At 41.3% G+C, this 27,644-nt stretch overlaps 2 protein-coding genes across 27 annotated transcripts in view; one reads left to right on the forward strand and one right to left on the reverse strand.

The window, feature by feature from the left end:
• rimbp2b (RIMS binding protein 2b) overlaps window positions 1-15,417 on the forward strand; it is a 75,982-nt gene extending 60,565 nt beyond the window's left edge. For 5 of the 24 annotated variants that reach the window (XM_068703102.1, XM_068703097.1, XM_068703099.1 and 2 more), the window contains 15 exons: window positions 628-800; window positions 1,386-2,051; window positions 2,297-2,446; window positions 3,068-3,229; window positions 4,744-5,523; window positions 6,593-6,701; window positions 7,201-7,326; window positions 8,665-8,846; window positions 9,048-9,216; window positions 9,383-9,445; window positions 9,719-9,822; window positions 10,888-10,914; window positions 11,440-11,511; window positions 12,422-12,556; window positions 15,032-15,417. In XM_068703102.1, the coding sequence (XP_068559203.1) occupies window positions 628-800; window positions 1,386-2,051; window positions 2,297-2,446; window positions 3,068-3,229; window positions 4,744-5,523; window positions 6,593-6,701; window positions 7,201-7,326; window positions 8,665-8,846; window positions 9,048-9,216; window positions 9,383-9,445; window positions 9,719-9,822; window positions 10,888-10,914; window positions 11,440-11,511; window positions 12,422-12,556; window positions 15,032-15,223 (3,110 nt within the window). In that variant the 3' untranslated portion in view covers window positions 15,224-15,417. Of the gene's footprint in view, window positions 1-627; window positions 801-1,385; window positions 2,052-2,296; window positions 2,447-3,067; window positions 3,230-4,743; window positions 5,524-6,592; window positions 6,702-7,200; window positions 7,327-8,664; window positions 8,847-9,047; window positions 9,217-9,382; window positions 9,446-9,718; window positions 9,823-10,887; window positions 10,915-11,439; window positions 11,512-12,421; window positions 12,557-13,425 lie in introns of all 24 variants that reach the window. The other 19 variants (XM_068703098.1, XM_068703101.1, XM_068703116.1 and 16 more) reach the window with 16 other exon arrangements.
• Window positions 15,418-17,343: 1,926 nt separating this feature from the next.
• Window positions 17,344-27,644, reverse strand: piwil1 (piwi-like RNA-mediated gene silencing 1). Of its 3 annotated transcripts, XM_068704025.1 has the most exons (22): window positions 27,514-27,576; window positions 26,970-26,996; window positions 26,780-26,869; window positions 25,649-25,754; window positions 24,966-25,094; window positions 24,644-24,858; window positions 24,223-24,344; window positions 23,899-23,979; window positions 23,171-23,368; window positions 22,936-23,044; window positions 22,510-22,636; window positions 22,121-22,238; window positions 21,769-21,883; window positions 21,492-21,679; window positions 21,120-21,192; window positions 20,700-20,900; window positions 19,508-19,611; window positions 19,282-19,352; window positions 19,028-19,181; window positions 18,619-18,744; window positions 18,343-18,490; window positions 17,344-18,075 (listed from the first exon to the last, which is right to left on the reverse strand). In XM_068704025.1, the coding sequence occupies exons 3-22, from the start codon at window positions 26,843-26,845 to the stop codon at window positions 17,959-17,961; spliced, it is 2,568 nt and encodes an 855-aa protein (XP_068560126.1). In that variant the 5' UTR covers window positions 26,846-26,869; window positions 26,970-26,996; window positions 27,514-27,576; the 3' UTR covers window positions 17,344-17,958. The 3 variants fall into 3 exon arrangements, with proteins under 3 accessions (XP_068560126.1, XP_068560125.1, XP_068560124.1); XM_068704024.1 differs by lacking the exon at window positions 26,970-26,996 and having other exon boundaries at window positions 27,542-27,644; XM_068704023.1 differs by lacking the exon at window positions 26,970-26,996 and having other exon boundaries at window positions 27,514-27,617.

The following is a 27,644-nucleotide window of genomic DNA, read 5'->3' on the forward strand; positions in this document are numbered from 1 at the left end:
CTCACTCTCTCTCACTGTGTGACTGCAGGGGAGCAGCAGCACTGCACAGATGGGTATGTTGTTTAGTATGCAAGCAGCACTGACACATTGTGGAAATAGCAAACTGTGTTTTTTATGCTCTATAGAATATTGTCAGCGAGAATCTGGCAACAGGATATTGCTGCACATACACTGATGGTCGCATGTTGGCAAACTTTGCTTTTTCTGCCAATGTAACGCCTGCGCATTACGCGCATATGAATGAATCTGGGGACACACATCACAGAAATGAGCATAAATATAACAAAAATCATTCTACAAATAACAATATTTGAATATAATAGATAATACATTCGGCTGTCAATGGCACAGTGTATCACAGCACATATCAACTCTTCATTTTATTTAGATCAAAAATACTTGCATAATGACTTAGATTTTTATGTTTATAATACAATTCTTGGTAATACCATGAGGTTAGGCTGTATACAGTACTTTATTAATAACACATAATTCAGTTACCCAAGAATACCACTATGAAATGGCTATTGAATGCTGTTGTGGAAAGTCCATAGCACTGATATTTTGTGATCAACAGAAATGGTTCGGCCACTGTTGAGCTGTATCTTTTTTTCTCTCCTTATCCAGTGTGTGTGTTGTGCTCCCCAGGGCCCCCTCTCCCTCCCCAGGAGGTGCAGGTCCAGTGTGGTCAGACACCGGGGGTCCTGCAGGTCAGATGGAAGCCGCCACCTCTGACGTCTTCAGGAACCTCCAACGGGGCCAGTGTGATTGGCTATGCCGTGTGCACAAAGGGACAAAAGGTAACGAATGTCTACAAAAACTAACAAAAAGTATTTTTGTTAGTCTTATAATACAAGTCTTCAAAAGGGTTTTGCCTTCCTCAACGGTGACATCTATGAGTAGTGCTATATTGCCATCTCCTGGAGAAATTATATAATGCTTATATCCAGCTCCCTGGGACAGACATCACTTCAGATATAACTTCAAAAAAGGAGAGCTGGCATAGGCTCCATGCTGCTGCACCAGTATAAAATACCTTTTCCACAAGGAGCTAATGTTTTTGTTGTGTGTATGTGATCAAATGTGTCAAAAATCTGCATGCTTGATGGAGAGAAAAAGTGACCTTTTTCCAACAGGCCTGTAAGTCTTTAGTTTTTAACATGGTCATTTTATTGTGCTTAAGCTCCAACATCTACAAATCTGGGTGTGTCTTTTAGTGATTTTTAATAATCACATATTTCTCTTCAGTCAACAGGTGTGAGAGCTAGAAAGGCAGTTAGTTTGTATGATAGTAGGATTTCAGAGTATGTACTTTTGTGTCCTGACATTTTTAATTGTCCTTTGGTAAAAAAAAAAAAAAATCTCTGCTTCCCATGTGAATACAGATAGCAGAGGTCTTATACCCCACAGCAGACTATGTGACCGTGGAGTTAAACAGGATTCAGTGTCTGGAGGCCAGGGAAGTCATTGTAAGGACGTTATCAACACAAGGAGAGTCCCAGGACTCGCCCGTGGCCATCATCCCGAACAATCTCTTGGGCTCTCCACGCCTCTCCCAACGAACCACTGCACCTTCCCACCATATGGCCCACCCACAGTCCCATCCGGGACACTTACAAACCCATCCTCCTTACCCGTCAACGTACCCCCCGAATCATCCTCAGCCCCTGGTGCAGCCTCTGCCTCGAGCCCAGCCCCACACGCTGCCCCACGCACAGCCGCACTCACAGCCCGTGTGCCAACCCCCACCTCATCCCCAGACTCATTTCCAGAGCCACCCCATGCCCAAGTCCAAACCCTTAGTAAGTGCCAGAGAGCCAGAAACCAAAGAGCATGAGGTGGGACTTCGGACAGCCCAGCTCTGGGAGCGATCCCCCTCTCCGCTCCCTCCCATGCGTGGTCCCAACCTGGAGCCGCCGCACTTCCAGCCACGGCGATCGCCCTCTCCTCAGAGGATCCTGCCACAGCCTCAGGGAGTCCCCATCCCCAACATCCTCGCCAAGGCCATGGCCAGGGAAGCTGCCCAGAGAGTGTTTGCCGAGGGCAACCGGGTAAGTTAACTTGTTTCTGAAAGTCAGCATGCTTTAAAAGCCATTTACACAACAACTAGTATTGGTATGTTAGAACTGCATGCCTCTTGAAAATGTTTAGGAAACTACATTAACAAAAAGTTGAAACATTTTATAGCTCACCCAATATTTCCCTTGGTTTTGTGAAAAAAAAAACTGTGATGGTAGGAATGTTATACTAACTTATTTGGATATTTTTTCATTCTAAATAACATTTCTTTTATCAGGTTGAGAAAAGAAATATCTTTAGTGAGCGAGGTAACGCCTTGCATCCACTCAACTCTGACGAGGAGGAGGATGGCTATGACTCTCCTCATGCGAGGAGGAGAGGAGCCTCGGTGGATGAATTCCTCAGAGGCTCAGAGTTGGGCAGACAGGTACTTTACAGAAAACAAAGCAAGCTGTGCTCAGACAAGCGGTGAATGTGTATCACTTGTTTCTGGTAAGAACATGGATTCACTACCTACATCATATAGGCAAAACCATATTGAATGAAATCAAATCACATCATATCACATTAAACCTCTTCTTAATGAGTCTGCATTTATCTGCATTTGTATTGCAAAAATATTATCCTTTTATTTTCTAGAGTCTTGTAAACGTGTTCACCAAGTGTTACGAATCCAGTTGTAAACTAAAATTTTACTTTGGCAAAACAATTGCATCATTTTAGTGCACATTGTGTAGCCTTCAAGAGTTTTCACCAACACACACAGCTTTGTGTACACCACACTCTGGCTTTGATTGGAAATCAAGCAATAGCTGTAGGCTTTTTTATAGATATATCAATAATTAAAGCTAAAGGAAATTCTGTATGTTTAGCCAATTAAAGTTTGTAGCTGCTTCTGCACTTGTTTGGTGGTGTCCGAGTCTCTAATAGTGATTACTGTCACATAATCCAGCACCAAAGATATCACCAAAATAAAAAGATAAGAATATAAAACTTTTAACTCTACCTAATATGCTACCTTTCACCTTTCTCTCTGGTTTTCCCTTAGCATCACCATCACCACTACAGCCACAGTGAAGAGTACCAGACAGAGAGCAGCCGGGGTTCGGACCTGTCTGACATAATGGAGGAGGATGAGGAAGATCTTTACTCTGAGATGCAACTGGAGGAAGGCCGTAGGCGCAGCATCAACTCTCACAACACTCTTAAGGTACACACTGCACACTTTCAGTCTGTAGTGGCCAGGGGGAGGCCAGAGGCAATGGGGAACAAGGGGTTTACGGTGGGAGTCGTGCCACCTACAGAGGTACCCGCTCTCTCTCACAGTCTCTACAACCAGGCCCGTCGTGGCTTTGCCTGGCTGAGCTCCCCTGCCTTGTTTTAGCTGAATCAGCAGTCCCACCCCAGCCTGCTCCTACACCCGCCCCCTCCAGCACTGCATTAGTCAATCAAGGCTGAGCTCATAGGAATGGCTGTGTGTACCGCATGCTCAAGTGTTACAAGTGTTAAAGTCAAACGTTAGACTGTGATTTTTAAGTGGACATTTTAATATACTGTACTGTATCAAAGGGTCATATCAAGTGCACATGGAATCTCATTTAAGTGAGTACTTAAATGGAAATATTCACGCTTGTTTATGTTTGTCATGTCCAAATGTTTAATTTTCCTATTGTGAATGTAAATGTTGACATTGTCAGTACATGATCCTGTCTTCATTTGGTCTGTCAGTGGGGATGTGTGGATGTAAAGGCAATCTGCCATCATGTTATGAGGGTGAGGGGTACTGTAGTGGCTGATTGATCCTCTGTTATTAAAGTAGACTTGCTACCAGAAATTGGTACAAAATCATTGCACAATTGGGAAGGTTATCCCTGTGTAAATGTGTACAGTGATGTGTTGTTCATGATGAGTAGTCATTAGTGTATTAACTCTTTAAATACACCAATGCTGCATCTCCTTTTTGTCATCGTCATCTATTTGTGAATCACTGTTGCACATAGTCCAACCCCCTTTTATTTCTGTAAACACATTATTTTAAAATCTGTATAGTTATGATATAAAAATATGAATTTTAATTAGATTTAATTAGATATTGAGGGAATAGTAGTAAGATGAATTGTCAAATTTGCTTCTGCTGTTTTTTTCCACACACTGAAGGAAGTTCTGTATGTTTCACTACATTTGAAATTGTTGCTAAAGAAGTGTCCTAATACAGTATGTCCTCAGCAGCTGATTCTTCCACTCCCAGCTTCATTTTGTTCTTTAAAAAAAAAGATGTTTCAATTCATTTCATGCACATTGATGTTTCATTTAACCCTCACCCGTGGCACTAACTAAGCCTGTTTACTTATTTTTTGTTTGGATATTTCCAATTTCTCACAAGTGAAATTCCCTTCTCCACATTTAACCTGTGTGCCCAGTTTATCAGTTATCACTCCACACTTGAGCCTTCTCAGATTCCTGTTCAGAGCATGCCATTTTCTCCTCACGGAATGAGACTGCATGTCTTACTACATTGCCACAAATAACTAATTCTGTCTTTATTTTGTCTTTCCCCCCCATTTGTTCTATTCACATACTGTGTTGTTTCCTGCCTGTTCTAAAAACCTCCGAAAAAAACTTTTTCAACCTTCCTCACAAAAAAATCTAAACTGAACCTTTTGAATTGAACTGACTAACTGAAATTTGAAATTGTGGAACTTTGCCTCCTGGTCATGACTGAAGGCTTATTACAAGCGTCAGGACTTAGCCGAGGAAAGAGACTGCTGGGATCTCCAGCGGGAGGTGGTGAAGCAGAAGTCGCTCCGCAGCAAGCGTCTTCACAGCATCCCCGAGGTGGCGGAGGAAGAGTCGGACTGCATGGACAGCATGGGCCAGCGCCTGCGCTTTGAAGAGGGCGGGCGGCCCGGAACGCCACACACTCAGCGAAGGATGTACCCGCAGCAAACCCACATGCACAACCATCTCACGCAAAGCAATAACTCCCGCCACCTGCAGCGCCAGCGCTCCTCCCCCCGCTTCACCGACAGCCGCTACGGCTACAACGCAGACGACCGCGGCCTGGTGCGACCCAACCGCCAGAACACCAAGAGTCCTGACAGTGGTTTAGACTGCGGCAGTGAGGAAGAAGGCTCTCTAGGCCGTGGGTATCGAGGGTACTACGCTCATGGGAGCCCCATGCGGGGACCCGTTCACATCATTCACTGTGAAGGCCCGGTAGAAAGGCGGGCGCTGGCAATGGGCCGTAAAAGAACTCTGACCCGCCAGTGCAGCGTGGAGGAGGAGTTCTCTGATATGCCAGTGACTGCAGCCAAGTCGGTACACACGGGTGACTTTAGGAACAGGGAGCACTTTGGGCCTGGTCGGGAGGCCGGGCCCCGAAACTACTCCAGGGAAGGGGCTCTGAGCGAGGGCAGGCTGAACAAGCTGGACAGGGTCTATTACAGCCCCCACAGGGAGGCTAGGGCCCAGTCTTTGTCCAGGCTCAACCGGGACCAGCCGCTGGTGTGTGATTCAGACTTTCTGCTGTACTATTCATCAGCAAGCTGCAGCCATTCTGTTTTCTAAATGTTGTCTGTTTTTCTTTATGATTACCCCCTTTTCTTTCTTTCATTTGGCATTTTGTTTTTCATTTTATGACAAGTTATCACATGTTCATGTTTGGTCTGATTCAATGTTTCATTTTGAGTGGGTTACTTTGCTTGTATGTCAGGTGGTATTAAAGTAAAGCTTTCAATTACCTAAAGGCCATTTAACTAAGTTTTGACTTCTCATGTCTTTGAGGGGAAAGGTTCCATTTAAAGGAAAGTATGTGTGCAATGAATGGGGAAGCGCTGCCCCTGTCTTTTCTTCCCCTGCCTTCTCTCGGCTGCAGGCTTCATCTGTTACTCTCAATGGTTACTCTCACCCTTCAGCTGCAGCCATATCGCTCCACCTTGTGCTTGAAGCATTATTGCAGCATCTCCTGCCTCTCATTGCTTCATATACAAAATAAAGCTAGATCAAGACTTTTGCAGCCTGCGGTTATTCATTTAGCCTTTCAACCCATACGCATCACCTGTTGCTTGCCTCTTCCACTTGTTTCAGCAAATACTCTTCTTGTTCATAATAATTTTTCATATATTAAATGTTGTGATTGTTGTAATACAATCTTAATTCATTTTTGATAACACTTCACTCTTCCTCTCATCCTCTTTCTCTCTGTTTACTCATCACTTCTGTCTTTTGTGCTGCCATTTGCTTTCTTTTCTCATTAAGGAGCTGACATGCACAGAACAAAACAAACCAAACAAATGGTCTTTAGCTAAACATCTGACCCGTCCTGACCCCCAGTCCATGTTGTTGTGTTGGGGGTTGATTTGATTTACTTGTTTTAATGGTTTGTTGGTTTTTCTTATTGTTTTTTAAAATATTATTTTGCCTCCCTAAGGACAAATGGAAGTCAAATCATTTGCTCTTATGGTTTTTTTAGTTGTTTTACCAGGATTGTGGGATTCTTTTTAATGTTTGCTTATCTTCACAATGCAGACAATTTGTTGTTCTAACCTTGTGTCTTTTGTTTTTTACTCTAAAGATCATTGGGAACTCATCATCTTATGGAAATGCTGATCGTCTGGACCACTCGGGGAGGAGGCCGGTTCACATCGGCAACCCTCCTCAGCAACGGCCCATCCCATCCATTGGTTAGTGAGGTCACCACATGAGGAGACGCGTCATCCCCACCTGCAGGGCCACTGATGTTTGTGCTATTTATACCATGTGTTTCCCTTACCCATGTGAGCCGAGCTGTACATCTCTCCCATAGCGCTTAAACAACCACGTAGACCTTTATTTTGTGGGGTGTTTGCACACTCTTTAGCTGTCCATCCTCACAAGCTGGATTCGCCAAATGTTCACATGCAGTTTTGCAGGAAAGTTATCCCAGATACACTCCCTTTGCCTGTGTTTACTGTGGGTTAACATGTTTACATGACCACCCAATTTGACCTCCCCGCAACAGTGCAAGCATTGCTGTTTTACACCCAGTGACTCCAGAGTGAAACCTGTTGCCTTGTACACCCCCCACCTCAGGGCAACTTCATCATCCTACTGTCTTAGCATGAGTGAATGGGCCATGGGGTAGAGCAGAGTGTGTGTGCGGGGGATCTCTGACCGTAACGTTGTGATTGGTGTCTTCTGTAGAGATCACCATGGACAGTAACAGTGAGGGGAGTGAGGGGAACCTCTCACCCGTCAAGGAGGATGTTTACTATGGCAGTGTAGCTCGGCGCAGGATATGGCGATCTATGTCCTCAGAGGATCAATATGGTATGTGGTGCAGCTGACTATGATAATTCACCTTGACAATGCCAGAAAAGGCCAAGAATCTTTCTTGAAACACATGCAGTGATATGGTGGTCTTTTGTTCTGGACAGTTAGCTGCTTTTGTTTAGTTTAGCTTAGCTGAATTAAGCTGACCGGGGAAGACAAGACTGGCCCCTTTTCCTGTTTTTCGGAGAATGAAAATCCCTTCCCTGTATGTACTCCTACACCTTCAATCCCAAAAAACCCCAACTCACTCCTACTCTTCCCATTCACCCTCCATATCCACACTAACTTAGCCTGCCCTCCTCTAACTAAGCTTTTCTGCCACCTCCTCTTTTCCTTCTCCTCCCGCCTTCTTGAGCCAGTAGCCCATTTGCTTTCATTTTGCATGAGCCGTTTACAATACAGTGAGAAGGAAAGACTGCCTTGTTGGTCTAACTCTGTTGCACATTTATCAACTCTGCTGCCATCAAAGTCAAACAGGTTTTACACCATTGAAGCACATTTTACATCTTTCAAAAATCACTTTTCAGTTGCTTAGTTAGTGTTGGTTGCAAGATCTCTGAGGCATCATTCAGACTTACAATCTGCCATTGAAACATTCAACATGGTGATCCATGAGAAGCATGGGGAACTGATATCAGGTTCATCCCTTCCCCCTCACTGATATCTGCGCTGCCAGGAACTGCTGGGGCATTTGATGTGTTATCTCCCTTGGGAACGTGCCTCCCTTTTTCGCTGCACATTGTTTCCAGATGTGGCGTAAAAGCATGACCGTTCACCTGCATTTGATACAGGAATGCTCTCCTCATCATGTCCACTCCTAGGAAAGCATGCATGTTAATCAGCCTCTGCGAGATAAGGCAGTGAAACAGCAATGAACAATAGTGCAGTGTTACTTGTGTCCTCCTTGTGCGCACAGTCATTCAGTTTCCCTTGCACCCCAAAAACTGCTTGACATGTGTTTCCTGTCTGTGCTGTGTTGTACTGTGCTATCACTGTGCTATGATGTTTAGAGAATGTCACGCCAGCAAGCAGAGATGTGTGAACAAAGAACCCCGGTGTGCTCCGATTGTACCAAGCCTTTTTGGTAAAAGCATCCTTTGCTTTTGGTGCGTGAACACAACAGGAGTACCATATTCAAAGTGAAAGAGATTTAAAAAAAAAAAAAAAAAAGCATAATTATCACATTCGATCTTTGGCTCTTTGTTCAGACATGCATCTCATCGCCCTCTCCCCTGTCAGCTCTAACAAAGAGACATCTTCTGCTCTCATTGCCTCTACAGCCAGCGTGGCTGTATACGGCTGGTAGTAGCAGCAGAGGCCTCCTCTATGTTTCAGACGGCTTTGGCGGTCGCAGGCAGGGGCGGGGACGGCGCTCCCCGGATTACTATGAGGAATCAGAGCCGGACGAGATGACCCGTGTGTTCGTGGCTCTGTTTGACTATGACCCCATGTCCATGTCTCCAAACCCCGATGCTGCTGATGAGGAGCTGCCATTCAAGGAGGGCCAGATCATCAAGGTGCTGGCCTACAGATGATTATGTTTTATACCTAGCTAAAAAAAATACTTTCTTTAAACACCTAATAATCTAATCCCCTAAATGTTGTCTTAGCTAATGCCTTTATAATTACATGTAGATAGTAGTAATCTTTGCCAACCCTAGTTGCAGGAATTATGGTATCTGTCTTTGTTTTTGACTAACACTTTGTTGTTTCTTTAGGTCTTTGGGAATAAAGACACAGATGGCTTCTACAGGGCGAAAGTCCGAGACCGAGTGGGTCTGATCCCCTGTAACATGGTCTCTGAGATCCAAACGGAGGATGACGACATGATGGACCAGCTCCTCAAACAGGGCTTTCTTCCACTCAACACTCCTGTGGAGAAGTTAGGTGAGGCATAATTTTTCCTCAGGACCACTTTTTTTTTTTTTTTTGCCCTTGTACCCTCTGTGTCTATATCACACACTTAATGCTCTACTGAACCGTCTTATACTGATGCATTTTTCCTTTTCTATACTCTTCCCACTTAATTATGTTTTTCTGCTTTCCTGTAAAGTGAACTGTGACCGTTTCAAAGATGGCCGCTCAATAAATCGCAGGTCCAGAAAGTCCAAGAGAGGTCTGTTTCCAGTTAGATGCTCTTCTGCTTCATCTTTACTGCTTTTTTCACTTTCACGCTTTTAGCTAATTTCCACTATATTTGCTGCCGCTAAGCTTTCCCTATGAACATAGGAATACTTTACCTTGCAAGCCAGATGATGAGAGACAAAGTTTGTTGGACTTGCAAGGCTATTGTGTGTCGTCACAGGTCATCACACCCATCAATAAAGTTTTTACATCATTCCCACTGATTAATCTTTTTTCTCTCTGTTATTATTTTTCATCTCCATAGAGAGGAACAGACGGAGTGGCCGTCAACATCCAATGTCAACGCGGAGAATGGTGGCTCTGTACGACTATGACCCCCGAGAGAGCTCCCCTAACGTTGATGTAGAGGTACTGTCCTCCATGTCTCCAGCTATTCACTTTGTCATGTTCATCCTGTCACTACCATCATGTTAAAACAAATGCATAAAAACTGTGTAAAAACACTGTATTTGAGGTGCACAAAGATGAGGTGATTTAATGTTTGTTTTATCAACTCAGAATTTAAAGGAATAGTTTGACATTTTTGGAAGTAGGCTTTTTCACTATGTTGCTTAGAATATTGATATCACACTCGTGTCTGTCCATTTAACATAAAGCTACAAAGCTCGGTTAGTTTAGCTTAGCACAAAGACTGGAGCAGGGGGAAACAGTCTGGCTCTGTCAAAAGTTTAATAAATCTGTCTACCAGCATCTCTAAAGCACACTAAATACCCCCGTTACACCTTTTTGTTTAATCTGGACAAAAGCCAAAATGTAAAAATGACAAGTTGTAGTTTTAAGAGGGGCAGAGACAGAGCCAAGGTAGCTGTCTACAGCTACTTCCAACGTGTAAATTAGCTTTAGAGGTGCTGATAGGCAGATTTTGTTGCCTTCAGAAATAACCTGGCTAGCTGTTTCTGTCCCTGCCTTCAGTCTTTATGTCAAGCTAAGCTAATCATCTCTTAGCTACCGCTTCAAACCAGTGGTATCGACCTTCTTGTATAACTCTTGGTAAGATGATGTCGAACTATTGCTTTCAGTGCGATTCAGGGAATTAGGCCCTTTTCACAGCAGCTACTTTGACGTGTCATTGCAGGGTAAACACGGGTGTTATTAATACCATTAATTATGATGTTCCATTTAGTTAGGCCAGGGCCCTGGTACTGTGCATGCTGGCTCACTGGAATGGCTGTGACACACTAAACAGAATGGGACCATAATTAATCAGATCAATTACACCTGTGTTTACCCTGCTATGACATGTCAAAATGGCTGCTGTGAAAAGAGCCTGTATTTACAAAGGTGAGGTTGAATGAGGAGTTACAGTTAGCATTGTGTAAGCTAGGATTGAATTACTTTCCCGTGCTGTTTTTTTTTGCCCCACCTCCCCGTTCACTTATTCTCACCTTTCTATTGGCACTGCCACCGACACAGTATGAGGGCAACAGACTGAATGAGGAGGTGAGTGAGGGTGAGGAGGGTACGGTACTGTCTGCACTGTGTGTGTTTTCCTCCCCCGTTTGTTGGAGTGCAAACGAGGAGGTGGGCTTCAGATGATGGGCCATGGCCCTCTGTCCCTGGTGGTCATTAATGCAGCCCCTCATGCATTGCCTGAGCCAGCATCTCCCCTCCTCGGTTTGGTCTTTTGTGTCAACCTGTCTCCTACATACTGTACATGCGCTATGTTTGGTCTGTGTGTTCTCGAAAAATCCTGTAGGACAGATGTGCCCAGTGTGTTGCAATCCTGTCTTCAAATTTCCAACGTTTGATGCATTTACAGTTGCAACAGTTCGTCTGCCTAGACTGAATTGACACTTGTGTTTAAGATGCATCACATTGATTTGGAGAAGGAAGCACAGCATTTCAAACTCATCAAACCCCAGTACATTTTGATGTTTTGGAAAGTCCTCTGCACACTTATACTGCTGTAAACAACAGGAAAAGTACAAGCCAAATGTATTTCAAGGATCTTTTCTTCTTTGACAGGCTGAACTGACTTTCTGTGCCGGTGATGTCATCACAGTTTTTGGTGAAATAGATGAAGATGGTTTTCATTATGTAAGTGTGAAACATTTCTATTTCCATGTCTGTTGAACATCTGTTTCCCCCCCTGACTATTTAGTGCACAATTCATCCTTACAGGTGTGCTACAGAAGCTAGAGTTTTACATAAAAACATACTCATAGAGTTGTGAAGTCGGAGGATTCATTTGTTTATGCATTTCCAGGACTTGGGTATGCATGCAATGGTCCCTGTTGAATCATCAGTACAAAAGATGGAAAGAATATGATTTATTGATACAAAGACATACAAGGCAATGGCTGAATTGGATGAATATGGCAATTATAGTTTTGTTCGCTATTGCAATGGCAAAGCTAAATTAATTTGTCAAATCTCTCATTTACACCCATGACTGGATTCTTTGCCACAGCTATGGCGGTTGCAGCTCATTGGATATTGTAGCATTTAGAGCAATGCATCATTCCACCCTGATGGGAAAAAAAACATGTCTATCTCAGAAACAAAGTAGGTGTAATTATAACTGGTGGTAATAACTTAAACCTACACAACTACAAAAAAGGCTATTTTAATGTATTGTTAAGTGACATTGGAGACTCACGTGCTTCTATGTTGAGGAAGCAAATGGTCAGTAGAGTCAGGAAGTGGGAGGGCTTATTTTGAGTGAGCAAAAGTCCCATTCATTTTGTTTTCCATAGACAACGTTATGCGACTTACATTTTGAAGCACTAGCTAACTGCATTGGAAAATATCTGGTTCTTTTGATGAGAAGTCGAACATACAAGCTTGTGTACATGAAGACATCCTCCCATCTCTCAACTCTATCGCAGCTTTAATTTGAAACCTCCTATGCACCTCGTCAAAGAATGGGGAGTTTAACTGTTAAACTGTAGCGCAACATTTAGAGTTAAATACAGCAGCAGTCTTACTGTCCTTGTTTACTCCTCAGGGCGAGCTCAATGGACACAAGGGACTTGTTCCTTCCAACTTTCTAGAAGAAGTGCCTGATGATGTAGAGGTTTTTCTCACTGACTCACCATCTCGATACCCCCAGGACACTCCTGCAAGGATAAAGACCAAAAGGGTACATGCTCCTTCGCAGTACTAGCCCTCTCTCATCCATTTACTCTTTTCAGTTCCTTCTATCTCCTTTAGTACCGTGTCTGTGCGTGTGTGTGTCTCATTGAAGTGCGATGGGATTTCTGACTTTTGAGCATTACACTGTAAATAAATAGATGTCTAAGATCTATAAAAAAATAAAACTTTAAGACTAATACTTGACAGAGGTACTTTTATTTTTCATGTTTACTGCTGTGAAAGAGGAGAAGTTGTGCATTGTATAATCCATGGATCTATTGTATTCATAAAGCATTCTCAATGATAGTAAAATGGAGGGGGGGGGGGACGCTCCTGGGACTTTTTACTTGTTCTGTAATGTCTTGGAAAAACAGCAGTTAACACTTTTTGCACATGCATATTTAGCATTCTAACAGATGCTTTATGAATATATTGTGTTTGATCTCAAATAATTTCTAATAGAGTAAATAGTTTTGTTGTACTCAAAGATGAACTATGTAGTCTGTAGCTCAGCATGTTCTATAGTCCAGCTGCATGAATCCTTGAACATTTTATATACAAAGTCTAGTGTAGTACAACTTTTGTATCTGCTCCTGAACGCCTTGTTTTGTATATTGCTTTCTTGTAAAGTAGCACGCAAAGGTCACTGAGCCTATGTTGCCATCAGAGAATAATTTCAGAAATAATTATTTACTAAATGTAAATATATGTTATTTTGTGTTTAACAAATAATGCAATTGTTGAAATATTTATAGGTGTCATCAGATATTTCTTTCCTTGTGGTCTGATTTGCCATTGTCACAGTGCAAACTATTGAAATGCCATCACCATATATATTTTTTTTTATTTCTTTTCCTCACCCGCTTGGCAAAACAGAAGAAGAGTGTTCATTTCACACCTTAACGGCTCTGTTTCCGTCACGTAAGTGAGCAACTGAGGATACCAAGATTACGCCCCCCCTCGTCTAATGCAGATGACATGGGTACCCTTAGCTTCTGGTATGCAACATGTATGCTTTATGACATTCCTTTAGTGCTGCTATGTCTTTAGGTTGTTTTAGGATTCCTCTTTGTTTTACCAAAACACTCATTAATGTTTGTTGTTCGATAGTAAACCCAGCCAATGCATTAGACAAGAAGTATGGTATCTTCAGTTGTTTCTCTGAGTGTTGTACATGACAATGTCCGTCTCCTGCAATAAGTCTCCTGCTGTAACTCATGGTAAGCTAAAAGGCCATTGTTGTACAATTACTCTGAATTGTCAAAAAGTTTAGTTCAAATGAATGGTAATTACATTTAGATGTTAGTGCAGTGTGACATGCCAGAAAACCGTACCAATTCTATGCAAAAACCCAAAGAAAAGCATGAAGATATTTCATTCAGTTTTTATCAAAACAGTTAGCATTTAGGTTTTCAAATCTGTACTAATTTTGTGAACCAGGATTAACTATCAATTAGATTGTCAACTAATAGTTGCTGATTCAAAGTGAGACTATGGAACTTCTGCTGAGCAGCGGCTACAAATGACAGAATTCCCACACTACTTTTTTAGCTAAAATGCTAAGTTATTGTAACAGTGCCAGAAGTTGTGAAGAGTGATACAAGTCAACTGACACAGTAATGTTGGTTATACAGCAATATTTAGCTAAAGTTTGCTAACATTAGCCATCATAAGCTACTGGTCATACCAGACCAAGTAAGGCAGTAGCAACAAAACCCCTGAGTGTATTGAATTGAGCAATCGTGTGTTTTGCTTCCATTTAAGTGGAAGAATGTTTATTTATTGTCACAAAAGTTACACAGTCTCACTTTAAACTATAATAAAATACTAAATACAGCAGAATGGTTTTGATATGGTACATCTTCTGGTGTTTCAAACAGATGTGTATATATAAATATAGCCTCATATGGAATCTTTCACCATCTGTCTTCCCAAAGTGCAATTTAAAGGAGCCTTTTAGCTCATGATTACAGAAAAGGAATAGTGACTAGTAGTTTCTCTGTAACCCAGTTGTATCAGTAAATATCTCTCTCTATATAGATATATACCTATATCTATATAGATATAGATATATATTTAAGGGGAAGGAAAGTGAATGTGGTATAAATATGTCCCACTTGTCCCAAAAAGCAAATGTATCTGTTTATGTGAGAGGAACTGTCCTGCCCCTTGATATTCATTGTTGGGAAATGTTGTCACCTTACATGGATGGGGAAGTTAGTCAATGTCATGCTTAAATTCTGTGTTGTAGCTTAATCCAAGCAGCTTCATAAAAGAAAACACTGTTTCTACCTGGCAGAGAGAGGGGGAGGGAGGGAGGGAGGGAGTGCGCAGGACAACATCCAGGGAGGTAGACTTCAGAGCCATGGTGGCCCTGCTGAGACAGAAAGGACTTAAAGAGAAGGAGGGGAGTAGTGACTGAGGTGTGGGAGACGGCTGGCTTTTTAACACCCTCAACTGTCCCTTACGGGTCTCCCATTAGGTTCCATTGGAAAAATCGGGTCCGCCCAGAAGAGCAGGCTCTCCCACAGTGCGTCCACGCATCCCTGGCTCCCTGGCCGTGGGGCCCGGCTGTCCCATCAGGGCCCCACTGGACATGTACTCCTCCAAAAAGAAAAAGGGACTGCTCTCCAAAGGGAAGACTCTTTTGCAAAGACTTGGCGCTGTAAAATAATTTCTTGACATACTTGGAAAGCGTCATCCACTTCCTTGTAGTGGTTTAAAAAAAAAAGAATCCATCACAGTGGACAGGTGGCATTTGTGAGCTTAACAAATGCTTTATTCTTGTACATCTGTTGTATACTAGAATATTTGTATTTTGTTAAAAGTATCAGCTACATATTTTCAATAACACATTTCATATTATGATCTGATGTGTGTGTTGAGTATCTTACCTCGGAGTCTCTGACTGATGTTTTACTGTACACAGAGACGGGGCACTCTGGTCTAATGGCACTGATTACACCACATTATGAGTCAGACCAGTGTCTCTGTGTACACAAATCAGAATGTCATTCAAACACCAAGGGAACAAGTAAACCTCCATTTTAAAATCTGAAGAAAAAGATGGACTTGTAGGGCGACAAGCTTGTTTCAACCAGCCAGTCACTTGCATTGTATGAGAGGTTTGCATGCTTTTAATTCAGCACATTCCCACCTGACCCCTCCAGAGTCCATGCAATGTGACGGGCTCGAAAAATGGAAACCTGGAGCATGCAGTCCTTAAATACAGCGTGGCTGACTCGCTGCGCAGTAAACTGACAAATCAGCAGAGATAACTTTCACTTTTCTGCCCTATCTCAACATCTGTGATAGAGGCAAGTGTCTCCCCCCCCCCCCCCCCCCCCAACATGTCAGAAACCTAATACAAGCACATACTGTATCTACTACAGGGTCTCTGCATAAAAATCAGGTTGAATGGAAATGCCTAGTAGATCCAACCTCCATGTATTTGCCTTATAATCGCACAATGGTTTGTACTTTGCCAAGTAGAGCATGCAGTTCCATGCCCACTGCTCATTTATGTTGGTACTTCATAAATATGTTAGCAGATGTTCATCCTGACTTGTGATGTGCAGGGTATTGTGTGACTGTCGTGATTTCCATAGGACCAGAGCGTACATATAACCGTCCAAGACTCCCGTGTTCACATGTCCCTCATCTAAAGTACTTAATCATTCTTAATTCTCTCATTTCAGAAAACAGGTGATGGAAAAGGGCAAACATTGTCAGCATACCAACTTTTTTTTTTTAGGCAGAGTGAATAAAGGGACTTTTTTTATGCCACACTGATGCACGTCAGATTTAAAACAATGGCTGCTCTACAAAGAAAACCATATTAAATAAACAAACAGATATCTGTAATATAGCATCAGCAAATGAAGTCCTGTTACTATACTGCATTTGATTCACAACGTACAACACAAGAAGATTGAAGGTTTGACCGTTTTCACAGTAGTTGACGGTGAGACACATGGCTACCTCTACGCTGCCCCTCCTAACCCAAAATCTATTAGATCTGAAATGTTTGACGCCAATCTGTCATTGAAGCCTGTTCAGTGTGTCCAAATTTGGTTGGTGCAGAATACAAGTACTGTATATCAATATATATCTACACCTTAATGTAGAATAGTGAATGTATGATGAATTGAAAGCCAATGTATTTTCAAAGCTGCCCAAAAGGATTTCACAGATGTCCGTCTTTGTGCGTGAAATGAAAGTCCTTTATTTCCCCTCACCGTTCTGTTTGCCATTTCATCCTCATGTATTTGAAAATCTAGCCTACTTTTTTTATACACGAGTTGAACTGAAACTGCCAAAAAAAAAGAAGAAAGAATGTATGCAAAACATTCTGTAATACTTTCTGTACAATTATCGGCCGAACAGCCATGATAACCTACGATAAACTGATGTACAACTTTTCCTATTTATGGACCATGTCGTCAGACATCGCTTCTATTCATTTTGAGTGACTGTTGCTCTTTTTGTACTTTGTCCATTTGTAAAAATTGTTTAAAATGTTTATACTTGATTTTCAAACTGCCTTTTTTGTACATTTAACTTTATAATCAAACAGTGCAAGCTTTCCCCATGGTGTCTTGAAGACCATATTGTTTAAAAGTCTGCAATTGTGTGCTAGCTTTATGATAAGAATTATCAGCCTATATTGATGGTTACAAATTATTGTGTGGGTGTGCATGTGCAATCTTTTCTAAAAAAAGAAAGAAAAAAAACTAAATAAATTTGATATTTCGTAATGTTTGCATGGGTGATTTAACTTAAGACAAAATTACATACCACACAAACAAATGTTTATTAGAACCATTTGTAACAGCCCCAATAGTTCCTTGACGTTAACTATATGAACCGTAGTACTAACACAAATGTGATGTTTTAGCATGTGGAGGACAGCCATTAATACAGATAATCCACAAATCACCAGGATAATCACTTGTATAACAGACAGTCTAAAACTTAAAAATAACTTTCCTTCCTCAAAAAGACAAAAGCAAACATCAACTTGTAATTAAGTTATAAGTGAATACAACAAGGACCCACTGCAGGACCAGCGTGGATAACTGATCAAATCAAGTTACTTGTGACATATTACTCTGAACATTCATCCACATTAGTGCATCTTTAACAGCAGACAGGGTGCATTGTTCATCATTTTAGCATAATGTGCAACAGTAGCTTTTTGTCCCTGATTTGAGTCTGTAGTCAGACTTCAATATTAACCTCTCAAACTGCATAACTCAATACACAAGGTTATATATATAAAAAAAAAAAATACAAACACTTAGCTTTGGCAAAACTTAACTTAGAGAACTTTCTTAAGAAAAGTTTACATATACAGTTTTTAACATGGCAACCTAAGAGTGAGCCAAACAAACTGCTCGTCTTTTCATCCTAAAGGTAGAAGAGGAGGTCATCCAGTTTCACACTGGGCTCCCTGTGGATGCTTTGACCCACAAGAAAAGCCAGCTTGTGGGCATACTGGCAGGGAGCGGGCACTCTGATGATCCCCTGAAGCACAGAAAAATAAACCACATAATTTTGATCCTAAAAAAACACTGACATTTGTTAATGCTTTATTGGGCTAAATGTTGGCTCTGATCAGTTATTCTTAAATATCAGAAATTCAATAACAGGTTGTACCCAAATATTTAAAAAATGCCCAGTCGTGATCTGAAAGAGTTTCGGTGCAATTGCGGTCAACTTTGGAGAAACTACGAGTACAGCCATCCAGGATGAAACAACCTCATTACTGCACTGATTTCAAAGTGAACCTACCTGCCAGTTGTAGTACATGTGGCACAGCTTGTAGGTAAGCCGCTGCATGTGATCGGGCTTCAGTCCACTGGTGTCGTACACAACATTGTAGTGGGTTGGGGAGACGCTTCCCATGCGGACAGCCTGGCTCACAATGTAGAAGTCGTACCTGGCAAACAAAAGGTAACAGTTAGCCACTACTACAACGTTTAAAAAAAATAAAAAAAATGCAGGAACAGCTAAAAAAAAACAACAACAACAACAACAACAACAACAACAACAACAACAACAACATACCACTCCGGACGGGTGACCTCTGAGTCAACGATGGTGCCCGGGGGAGGGTTGCGCACTTTGCCGTGGATGTGGGCAAAAAACCTACTGCTGATGCGCTTCTTCACCACCACCACACTCAGTTTGGGCCTATGACAAACAGATGGAGAGGCTCCATAAAAAAAACCTGGCAATTTACAAATTAGTTTGAGCTTCGTTCAACTCCTTATGGTGTGTGAACTCCTCCACCTAAATATGAAAAAAAGTCCACATTTAAACCAGAGTTAATGGCATAACTTGTTTCAGCATCTGCCATTCTCAATGTCATTCACAAATCAAAAAGGACATGGAGGCGTTTATCAAATGTGCTGAAGACATAATCACCCGTATTAAACTACTTAAACTAGCGAGCTATTAACGACGGAAACCTCACTCGTAATCCTGCCCCATGGACTTGATGGATTCGATGATCTGTGAAACCTCATAGTTGACCACGCTGTGCAGCTGGCCGTCTCCCACTCCATCTCTGTACACAATGATGCGTGAAGGCAAGCAGTTGTTGAACTTCACGTAGTCCTTCAGTGCACCTGGAAAACAAATATATTTAAGACAGGTATGCCAACATTGTTGATGGAGAATTAATGTGTATATTAAAATAAATTCAGAGAATCATGGAAAGCATCTTGCCACATAAAGCCATCTTTAGTCCATCCATGATTTCCTGGCCTTTGTGCTGCAACACACACTTTGAGAACCACCTTGACAAAGACATTAGAAATGTCACAACGTGGCGTTTTATGGCACTAAATCCAAGACTGAGGTAACCGACAACTATTGTAAAGCAGACTTGTGCAGCGTTCGTCAGGCTGTAGACCAATGTATAGTCTGGAAAGAAACGGTTGTAGAAACTAACCTGCTCATGCCCTGGTTGAGGCTGGCCACCAGAGCTCCAATAGACCTTTTCCCAGCAATGGTGTCATGGTAGCAGTCAATGCCCACAATCATCAGCTGTTTGAGCTGCACAAAAAGGTGGGACATCAGTACAGATTTGCAACGTCTGTGTTTGTAACCCCACCCTAACCTTAAATGAACTAGAAAACTAATGAATCCCTTCTCTCCTTCAGCCTTGGACAAAGACATTGACTTCAAAGTAGTTGCAGGTAACACATTCACTAACCCAGACCTGTGGAAAAATCTAATGAGTAACGTATGGGTACAGCTATACAGGTTTACAAGCAAGGGCTGATAAACAATAGGGTTTTTATCCACAATGGATACCTGAATCAGAAAGAAAAAGAATGGGATCATCATATTTGTACGTCTCAAATTTGTGACATGAACAAGCGTCAGGCCCCCAAAACATGATAAAAAGAATATGGCAAACATTCCTTGCCACTTTGGAGACAAATGGAGTTTTGGATGTCTGTCTATTTGTTAGTCTAAGCCCGGGTCGGCAATCTGTGGCTAAAAGCCGTGTCAGCTAAAAGTTTAGTCCCATTTCTGGTCAACTTGATAACTACAGCTTTTAGTTTTGCTGCTTAAATGCATTGACATTACTGCACGAATGGAAACATTTACTGAAAGCAGTCTCTCTAATCGTTTAAGTAAATAGTTAAAGAAAACACTTAATCATCAATACAATACATAATTTAAAACGCAACAGAGCCTAAAGGGACTGGTAGAGGTGGAGTGAAATCAGGATTTCATTAATTTGGGTGGGTTGACGACACGCGGATACGGATGATGCAGAGAAGATCCTCACATCTCTACTTTGTTTTACCTTCATTAAAAGGCTCAAATATGTTTTGGTCAGAAATGGTTCTTCTGAAAGTAAAGGTTGCCGACCCCCTCCGCTCTAAACCTCTGTGCAACCACCTCCAAATCAATTAACAAACCTGATTCAGATTCATCCACTTGTGACATCCTGTATAGTGTCTTGTTTGAATGAGACACCATGATAAACATTTGTAAAACATTCAACGATAACAGTTCTATTCTTTATCTGCTCTAAAACATCTGACAGCTTAATCCACTTGAGAACGACTTATCTTCCCAAACACGCCTAACCTCTTCAATGTACAAATGAATGTGTGCACATGACTTACAGGGATCTCCACACTCCAAAGCTCTCCACCCATCTTGCAAGCAATCTGAAGAGCAATCTTGGTTGCCACAGTCATGAGTGACTGTTGTCTGCTGAGGGTACGAGAAACCACACACTGGCTGGGAGTAGGGCAGTCCACGCAAAGGTACTTCTTGATGCTGTCGTACTTGTCCTTCCTGTTGCTGGGGAGAACCACCACCACCTAACATAGAAACAAATGGAAGGTCTTCTACTGCTTGTTGACACAGAACATCTCTATGCCTCAAAAACACAGCATGTAAACCTGGCTACAATGCAAACCTTACCGTTTATTCATGGTTAACAAGAAATGTTAAAGCACCGAGTAAATAATATGCAAAAGTCAAATGTATGAAGGTGATCTGCACCTCCACGTTAATGCATTATACATTTAGTCACTAACCATCTGTGTTTGGGGTCCAACATTGTGCTGCAGGGCTCTGAGGAGAGACTCCTGATGATCCTCGTACTCAATCCTAAATAAAAAAAAGACAGCTTGCAATAATTAAATAAATTTGACCAAAAAAAATGATGAAGCTTTCATTACTAAATAAAACATTAAAATATTCCAAGTACCGGAGAAAAGTGTTACGTTATACACTCAGTAGCCAGTGTATTACGTGGGCCAAGCAATAAATCCTTTCCTCATGAAGGTTAGAATGTGTTACAACTCAAACCTCCAAAATTATCCTGAAGTTGAATCAACCTCTCTAAAACAGTTTTAACAATAATAAAAAGCTTTTTTCTCTCTCATCGTTCTAATGCTAGCACTCACATGACGGCTCTTTTTATGCGGATATTGAGAGGACCTGAGACTCTGTTGAGGGTCTGCAGGAGGGACTGGGCCTCGCCGTCGTTACGACGGGTGTAAAACAAGAGCCAGTTATCCAGTGGAGGAGAGCTGATCAGAGGCAGCCCACGCATCTCTTTGGACCAGTCAGCTGTATCAGGGTTGTAGTCATACTGGGTGACAAATTATGATGTTAATCTCTCAATTAAGAGCACATAAATACAATTCATTTAAGTAATTCAAACAATTGTATGTAATATACCGATTTTGGTCCCTGGAAAATCCTCTCTGCTGGAAGAACTCTGCCAGTCAGATTTAGGAGTTGCTTGTCAAAGCTGAGTCCCCACTTATCCAACTCCGCTTGTGCGTCAGTATTCCTATGAAATAATGTTTAGGAATTAAATCAAAGGCTTCCATTCTAACTTCCGTGCATATGAAGAGACGAATTACACAAGCTGCTGAGATGACGACAACTTCAACGTGAAACAGTGAGGATACACATTTTAAGTAATTAACAGTATCAAGAGCAGGCAGGGAAATGTCAAGAGTAAAATGTGACTGTGAAACTTGGAGCAATAACTACACAGAAAAAAGAACCAAGGATAATCACCTACTTCTGTATATTACTGACGAATCTGTTGAGGCGTCCCTCCCTCACATCTGGATCCAGTTTGGTGTGGCTGCTCAAGTCCTTCATGATGGTGTAGTCAGCTCGCATCTTGTCAGTCAGGCCTGTCAAACACATCAAGTTTTCATTCAAAGTTATGATAGATTTCACTGAATGGTTAGAGTTTACCATGGATGACATGCAAACAGGCTAACTACCGTCACCAATAACCTCAAAAAGGACTTTGACGTTGTCGTGATCAGAAGAGTATGCCCGTCACAACTGAAAACAAGTGTAAAAAGTGTTCCGTATATAGTAAAAAAAAAACAACTCATAAATACACATCCGATAACACAGCTATAGGTGAATTAAGACACACGAGAATAAGATTGTAACCTGTAAGGAAGCACAGTTCTGGGATGAGCATGGCCGGGCCAGGAGGAGGACCTCCAGAAGGACCCATCTTCTTCACATGGCTGACCAGCAGCACCTGGTTCCCATCAGCAATGTCCAGGTTGTATTGCTTTGAACAGAAAATATGAATATGTGAGTGCAGACCTGAATAGAAAGTAGTCCTGAACAAGGTTAATATTTAGGCGCATTACTTAACCTAAAAAGTATCCCTAAAGATTTCATCTGTCTACAGAGTCTACATGCATTTCCCTCTCTTTGGCCAAGTCCTTCTAACGGAGAATTTGCCAATACGACTTCTAAGCAACATTATATGTGTGTGTATGCGTCAGTGTGCATCTGTTGACGCTGGAAAGCTTAATTCAATTATTGTCCAGTTACAAACACTTCTGCTGAGAGCATGACAGCTACCATCTTGTAGTAGTCCTTGAATGAAATGTCCTTGTCTCCCCTCGTGAATGTGTTTTTGGGAGTGTGATCCCACGCAATATCATCAATCCTGTAGGTCTTGTTGTTGTACCTAAAAAAAAATAAATAAAAAAGAGACAGTGGAAGAAGGACAAATATGATCTGATAAACATCCCTTTCGTGCTCATTTGTGCATATGAATCCAAGAATATGTGTGTGTGAGAAACATGGATCCTACTTAGTGAGGACTATGAGTCCAACAAGCTCCTTAGCGCAGACCTCAGGGAAGCGTTGATTTCCACACTTCTGCCTCAAGTTGGCCATAAAGTCAAGGACCGTCTCACTACGCAGCACCTTGTGGCTCACGTCAGTGCACAGCATGATGGAGGTCTCATACCTCAAAATGGTGGAGGTGTAGCCTGGCCAGATGGTCAGCCTAGGAAAGACGGATACACTTTCTTCATCTCAAATCTAATAAATGTTAGTATCCTTCATTGATGAGTGCCCATTTACTAAACTCTACTACAAATTACTTGGCTTAAACTAGTCTATTGGGACCATGGTTTCAGAAAATAAAAAGTCCTTAGAGATGGTCCTTCAGATCTTTGCTACATCTAAGAAAGCGGCAAATCACACCGACTTAACTTCTTACACAGTCCACATTTACAAAAGCAGGACTTAAGTTCATTAATCCTTCCTGAGAGCAAATATGTCATTTATTTTTTGAAGAACACAGAACTGTGTAAATATACTGCGTTTCACGGTTTTAAATAGACTGTTATACAGATGCACACTCCTTGCGTTTACATTTAGCCATGCAATTAGCTTTCATATCCGAGAGGCAAAAGCGTAATTTTAGACATTCATGGAGGATCACATCTAAAAAAAAAAATTAACTATAATTCTTAAACTATACTCTGTGGTAGAGCTATACATAAGAAAACCATGTGAGGGAGACGTATAGACCTGTGCTGTGGAATGTTGAGCGGATCATTGGGGTTGTAGAAGTTGCGTCCAATCTGCTGCATGTCGAGAATTCTCAAGATCCTAAAGAAATGAAGCAACACCATTTATGAGACATTTGGAAGTTTCCAAATATGAATGGCTTCTAAGCTTTTGTAAACAGTAATGATTTATTTCTAATTGAAAATGCACCATCCATAACCATATTTACACTAATCACAAGCAAATCCAATTTTTTAAGGATATTGCATTAAATTTGGCTGAAGCATTTACATAATTCAGTTCCAATGGTGAATTACTTAAGACCTGAAAACTGGAAGATATTACCTTCTGAATATAATGTTGTAAAACTGAATGCACACTGGTGACGTGGGTGGCAGTTCATTTGTCAGGGTGACGGTGATCTGAACCTTCTCTTCATTCCTCGTCTCGCTGTGGAGCACCGTCTCCTAAACACAAGGTTAGACAATCAAGAACAAAAAACAATCCCAAAATGTTATAATTTACCAATCACACCTTCCATCCAAATTAAGTAACAATAGAACCGTCAAATTAAATCACAAGTAATGGTTTTTGCATAGGCTGAGTATAATAACCCAATCTTCGCTCAAATTAAAAAAGTTATTTGCCGAAAGATACAAAAGATCTTGGCCTTTTGTAGTATCTTTGGGCTATGTTTAACGGAAAATATACATTTTTATAGGTTTTTCCCTCTCTTTAATTCCACATGTTTTGAGGATCAGAATACCTTGTTGGCCAATCTGTGAGGTAGAAAAAGCAGAGCTCCATCAAAGCTGCGTGCTGAGCCAAGCGTTTCCTCGTGCTGGAAGAGGAGGGCAGATCTCAGACGACGAGCCTCCATGGGTGGGTTGAAGTCCACATGGTACTGATACAGCACCCACTGAGGGCGGGACAGGATGCGAAAGAAGTTTGCCGTCAACCGAATGGGAGCACCAGATGTTCCTGAGGAAGCAAACACAATTTTACAGAGTAATATATAATCCTCTATAACAATTATAAAATGTAGATTTGCTGAATGCGTTAGTGTGCGTTCATTTTGAATGACTGACCCAACTTTGAATCCTTAACATGCACCATAGCCTGCCTGGTGTTAACCCCTGCATCGTTAAAATCACGGCGGCGTCCACCTCTTTCTCCCAGCTTCACCTGCTGAAATCCAGCTGAAATCTGTAGAACAGCTGATAAAAACAAATAAAGTCAGTCACAACCAGTTTGTGTTCATTTGGATGCAAAACTCAAAAATTATTTTTTTAAATCTCATGGTCTAAAATAACCAATTTCCCTGCACTGCATGCCAGGGTTAACTTTTCTCTTGGTCTGGGAAGGTGTAGACCAGGGGTCAGCAACCTAGTTTATATCAAGTGTCATTATTAAGTTCTCTTTTTATCAGTGTACCATAACACATGAAAGGTTAACATTAAGTTTAACTATGGCACATTAACATTTTAATCTATTCACATAATGTGCATAGCAACATTAAAAAAAAATGTCTCCCATAATTAGGACATTTAATTATATGTCTGTATACGAGAGCACTACACAAGGTCGCCCTCTAACGTTTCTATTATAAAAAAAACAAACAAAAAAAAAAAAGTTTAAAATAAGGTGCAGTCATGAATGCACCACTCTGAAAGATGTTTCTGTCAATCCACATTTGTAATTGCATTTCTATGCAGACTTTCAAAAAGCAAGAACAGCCATTATCATTTGACAGATATAACCATGACTGTACCTTCTGCAGAAAAAGGTCCTGGAGCACTCTTCTGCCTCCCTCTACCGACCAGCTCTCCCTCTGCGGATGGGGGAGCTGGTGGTGCAGGGTCTCCTCGAGCCTGGCTCTTCAAGAGAGAAAGAAAATATATTTTATCATGTACATTATTATGGACACTATTCAAACTAGGGCTGGGCAATATATCGATATCGCACCATATGTCTTCTTAGATTTTGGAATATTTGTTCTTGTCTTAGATTTAAACTCAAGTCTGTTCTGTTACTTGTTTTTGCCCACTTAAGTCATATCCACATTATTTCAGATTTTTTTTTTCAATCAAAAATCTGAAAATATTTAGTAAAAGCACTTATGGTCTATTTGTTCAAAAATATTTGATTTTCTACACACCACCCAGCCAAACTAAGCAGCTGAGCTCAGAAAGATGGCGAGTGTTTTGGATTCAACCCAAGTTTTAAGGGAGATGACTTTTTTTCAACTGCCAGTTGGCCACCATCACCCGCATATCATCTATGTTCAGCCCACTGATTGGTCGCGACCATCGATTCCTGCTTTGTGTGGCGTAGCATTCACAAGTGCGCGGTGAAGAGACAATATAGCTGTGAACATAGCAGTGCATGTACAACTCAGGCCATTTGCTGGTGAGTAAATGTTGCGGCCTAGCTGCATCAAATGTAGATTTCTCAACGTGCCGTGTGCATTTCACAGCAATAATAAGACAGTAAAAGTGTATTTTTTTTCACAGAATATTGATAAAACAGCAAAATTACTACCGTTTCAAAATCTGTAAAACATGTCAGACATGAAAAAATATCTGTCTCAAATAACTGACATTAAACCTTTTTGGCTTTTATGAAAGGCAAAATCTATGTAGATGAAAGTGCAGACAGCAACCCGTCATTGTGGACAGCACACCTGTGAGAGATGCAGCAGTTCAATGGGGGCATGAGTCACTTGAGGTGGGCGATACCGACCACACCACCAAAATTACATTCACTTCCAATTCCTTTAGATGGGAACAGAAATGACCTGAACCCTGTGCTAAATATTTCCGAGTTAAACAAGGATCTTTAGAGAGGTTAACAGTCATTTAAAGTAAGAATTACACAGATTTACAGTGCACATGGCTTTTACCCCAGGTGCTGTAGTCTCTTGACCACGTGCTCGGCCTCTTGATCTAGCTCGTGCCCGTCCAGTCATTTTGCTAACGTCTCAAAGATGAAGCTGTGAAATAGAAAACTCATACCATTCATACAAAATATGGAGCAAATAATTAAGGGTTAAAAGAAATATGTAGGAAAAAAATATTGTCTGACAATCCTACCTGGTAAACTATCCTTGTTTTAAAAGCCTAAAAAAAACAAATCCACCTTAGTTGGACCTTAAGTTAGTTTAGTTACATTAATGCAATTTATTTTTTTGTCCAAATATTGTAAATGATGTAACATTTCTGAAGTTGCACGTGTCATCTCGCAGACAAGATGGCGCCTTCTAATGCAACGTTAGCTACATGTGGCCTACTGCTCAACCTGCTAACTTAGTTCAAGACTAGCCACCATTAACATGCCAACAACGGTTATCGCCAGATTCTTTTTTTATCCCCCATGATGATGTATTCCGTTTTTAAGTTAGGCAAGTTCGACATTAATCTACAGTACTCTGTTAGGAGAAATGATTGGCGATGAAAGTTAGTTAACATTAACTTAGTTTAACAGGCATGATGGATATGACCTCGCTGGTTGAAAGTGGGTATAGTGTTAATTTCGATTAGCATTAAATCAAAACTTAGTGAAAAATCTGATTCATACATTTACGCATTAAATGTTATGCCTATATCACCATTAGCATTTTTTTTTTATTCAACTCACTTTTGAAGGACACTTGCTCTTCACTCACCATTCGACGAAAGAAAGTTTTACCACAGGTGCCACGATGACCAGCAATTTAGCGGAGGCCTCTTCACTTCGAAAATGAATTCGCTTGTAACGATTTAAAAAAA

Source organism: Cebidichthys violaceus, unplaced genomic scaffold (genome assembly GCF_023349555.1).
Source record: "Cebidichthys violaceus isolate CVI_PGR_0920_01 unplaced genomic scaffold, fCebVio1.0.p SCAF_9, whole genome shotgun sequence".
NCBI classification, from domain to species: Eukaryota; Metazoa; Chordata; class Actinopteri; order Perciformes; family Stichaeidae; genus Cebidichthys; species Cebidichthys violaceus.

Coding starts and splice junctions, on each gene's coding strand:
- piwil1 (XM_068704024.1), bottom strand. CDS start 26,845: ATGACTGGACGGGCACGAGCTAGATCAAGAGGCCGAGCACGTGGTCAA. Junction 24,859..24,965: donor TGTTAAGGATTCAAAGTTGG/GTCAGTCATTCA, acceptor TTGCTTCCTCAG/GAACATCTGGTGCTCCCATT. Junction 19,353..19,507: donor CTCAACCAGGGCATGAGCAG/GTTAGTTTCTAC, acceptor GTCTTTGTCAAG/GTGGTTCTCAAAGTGTGTGT.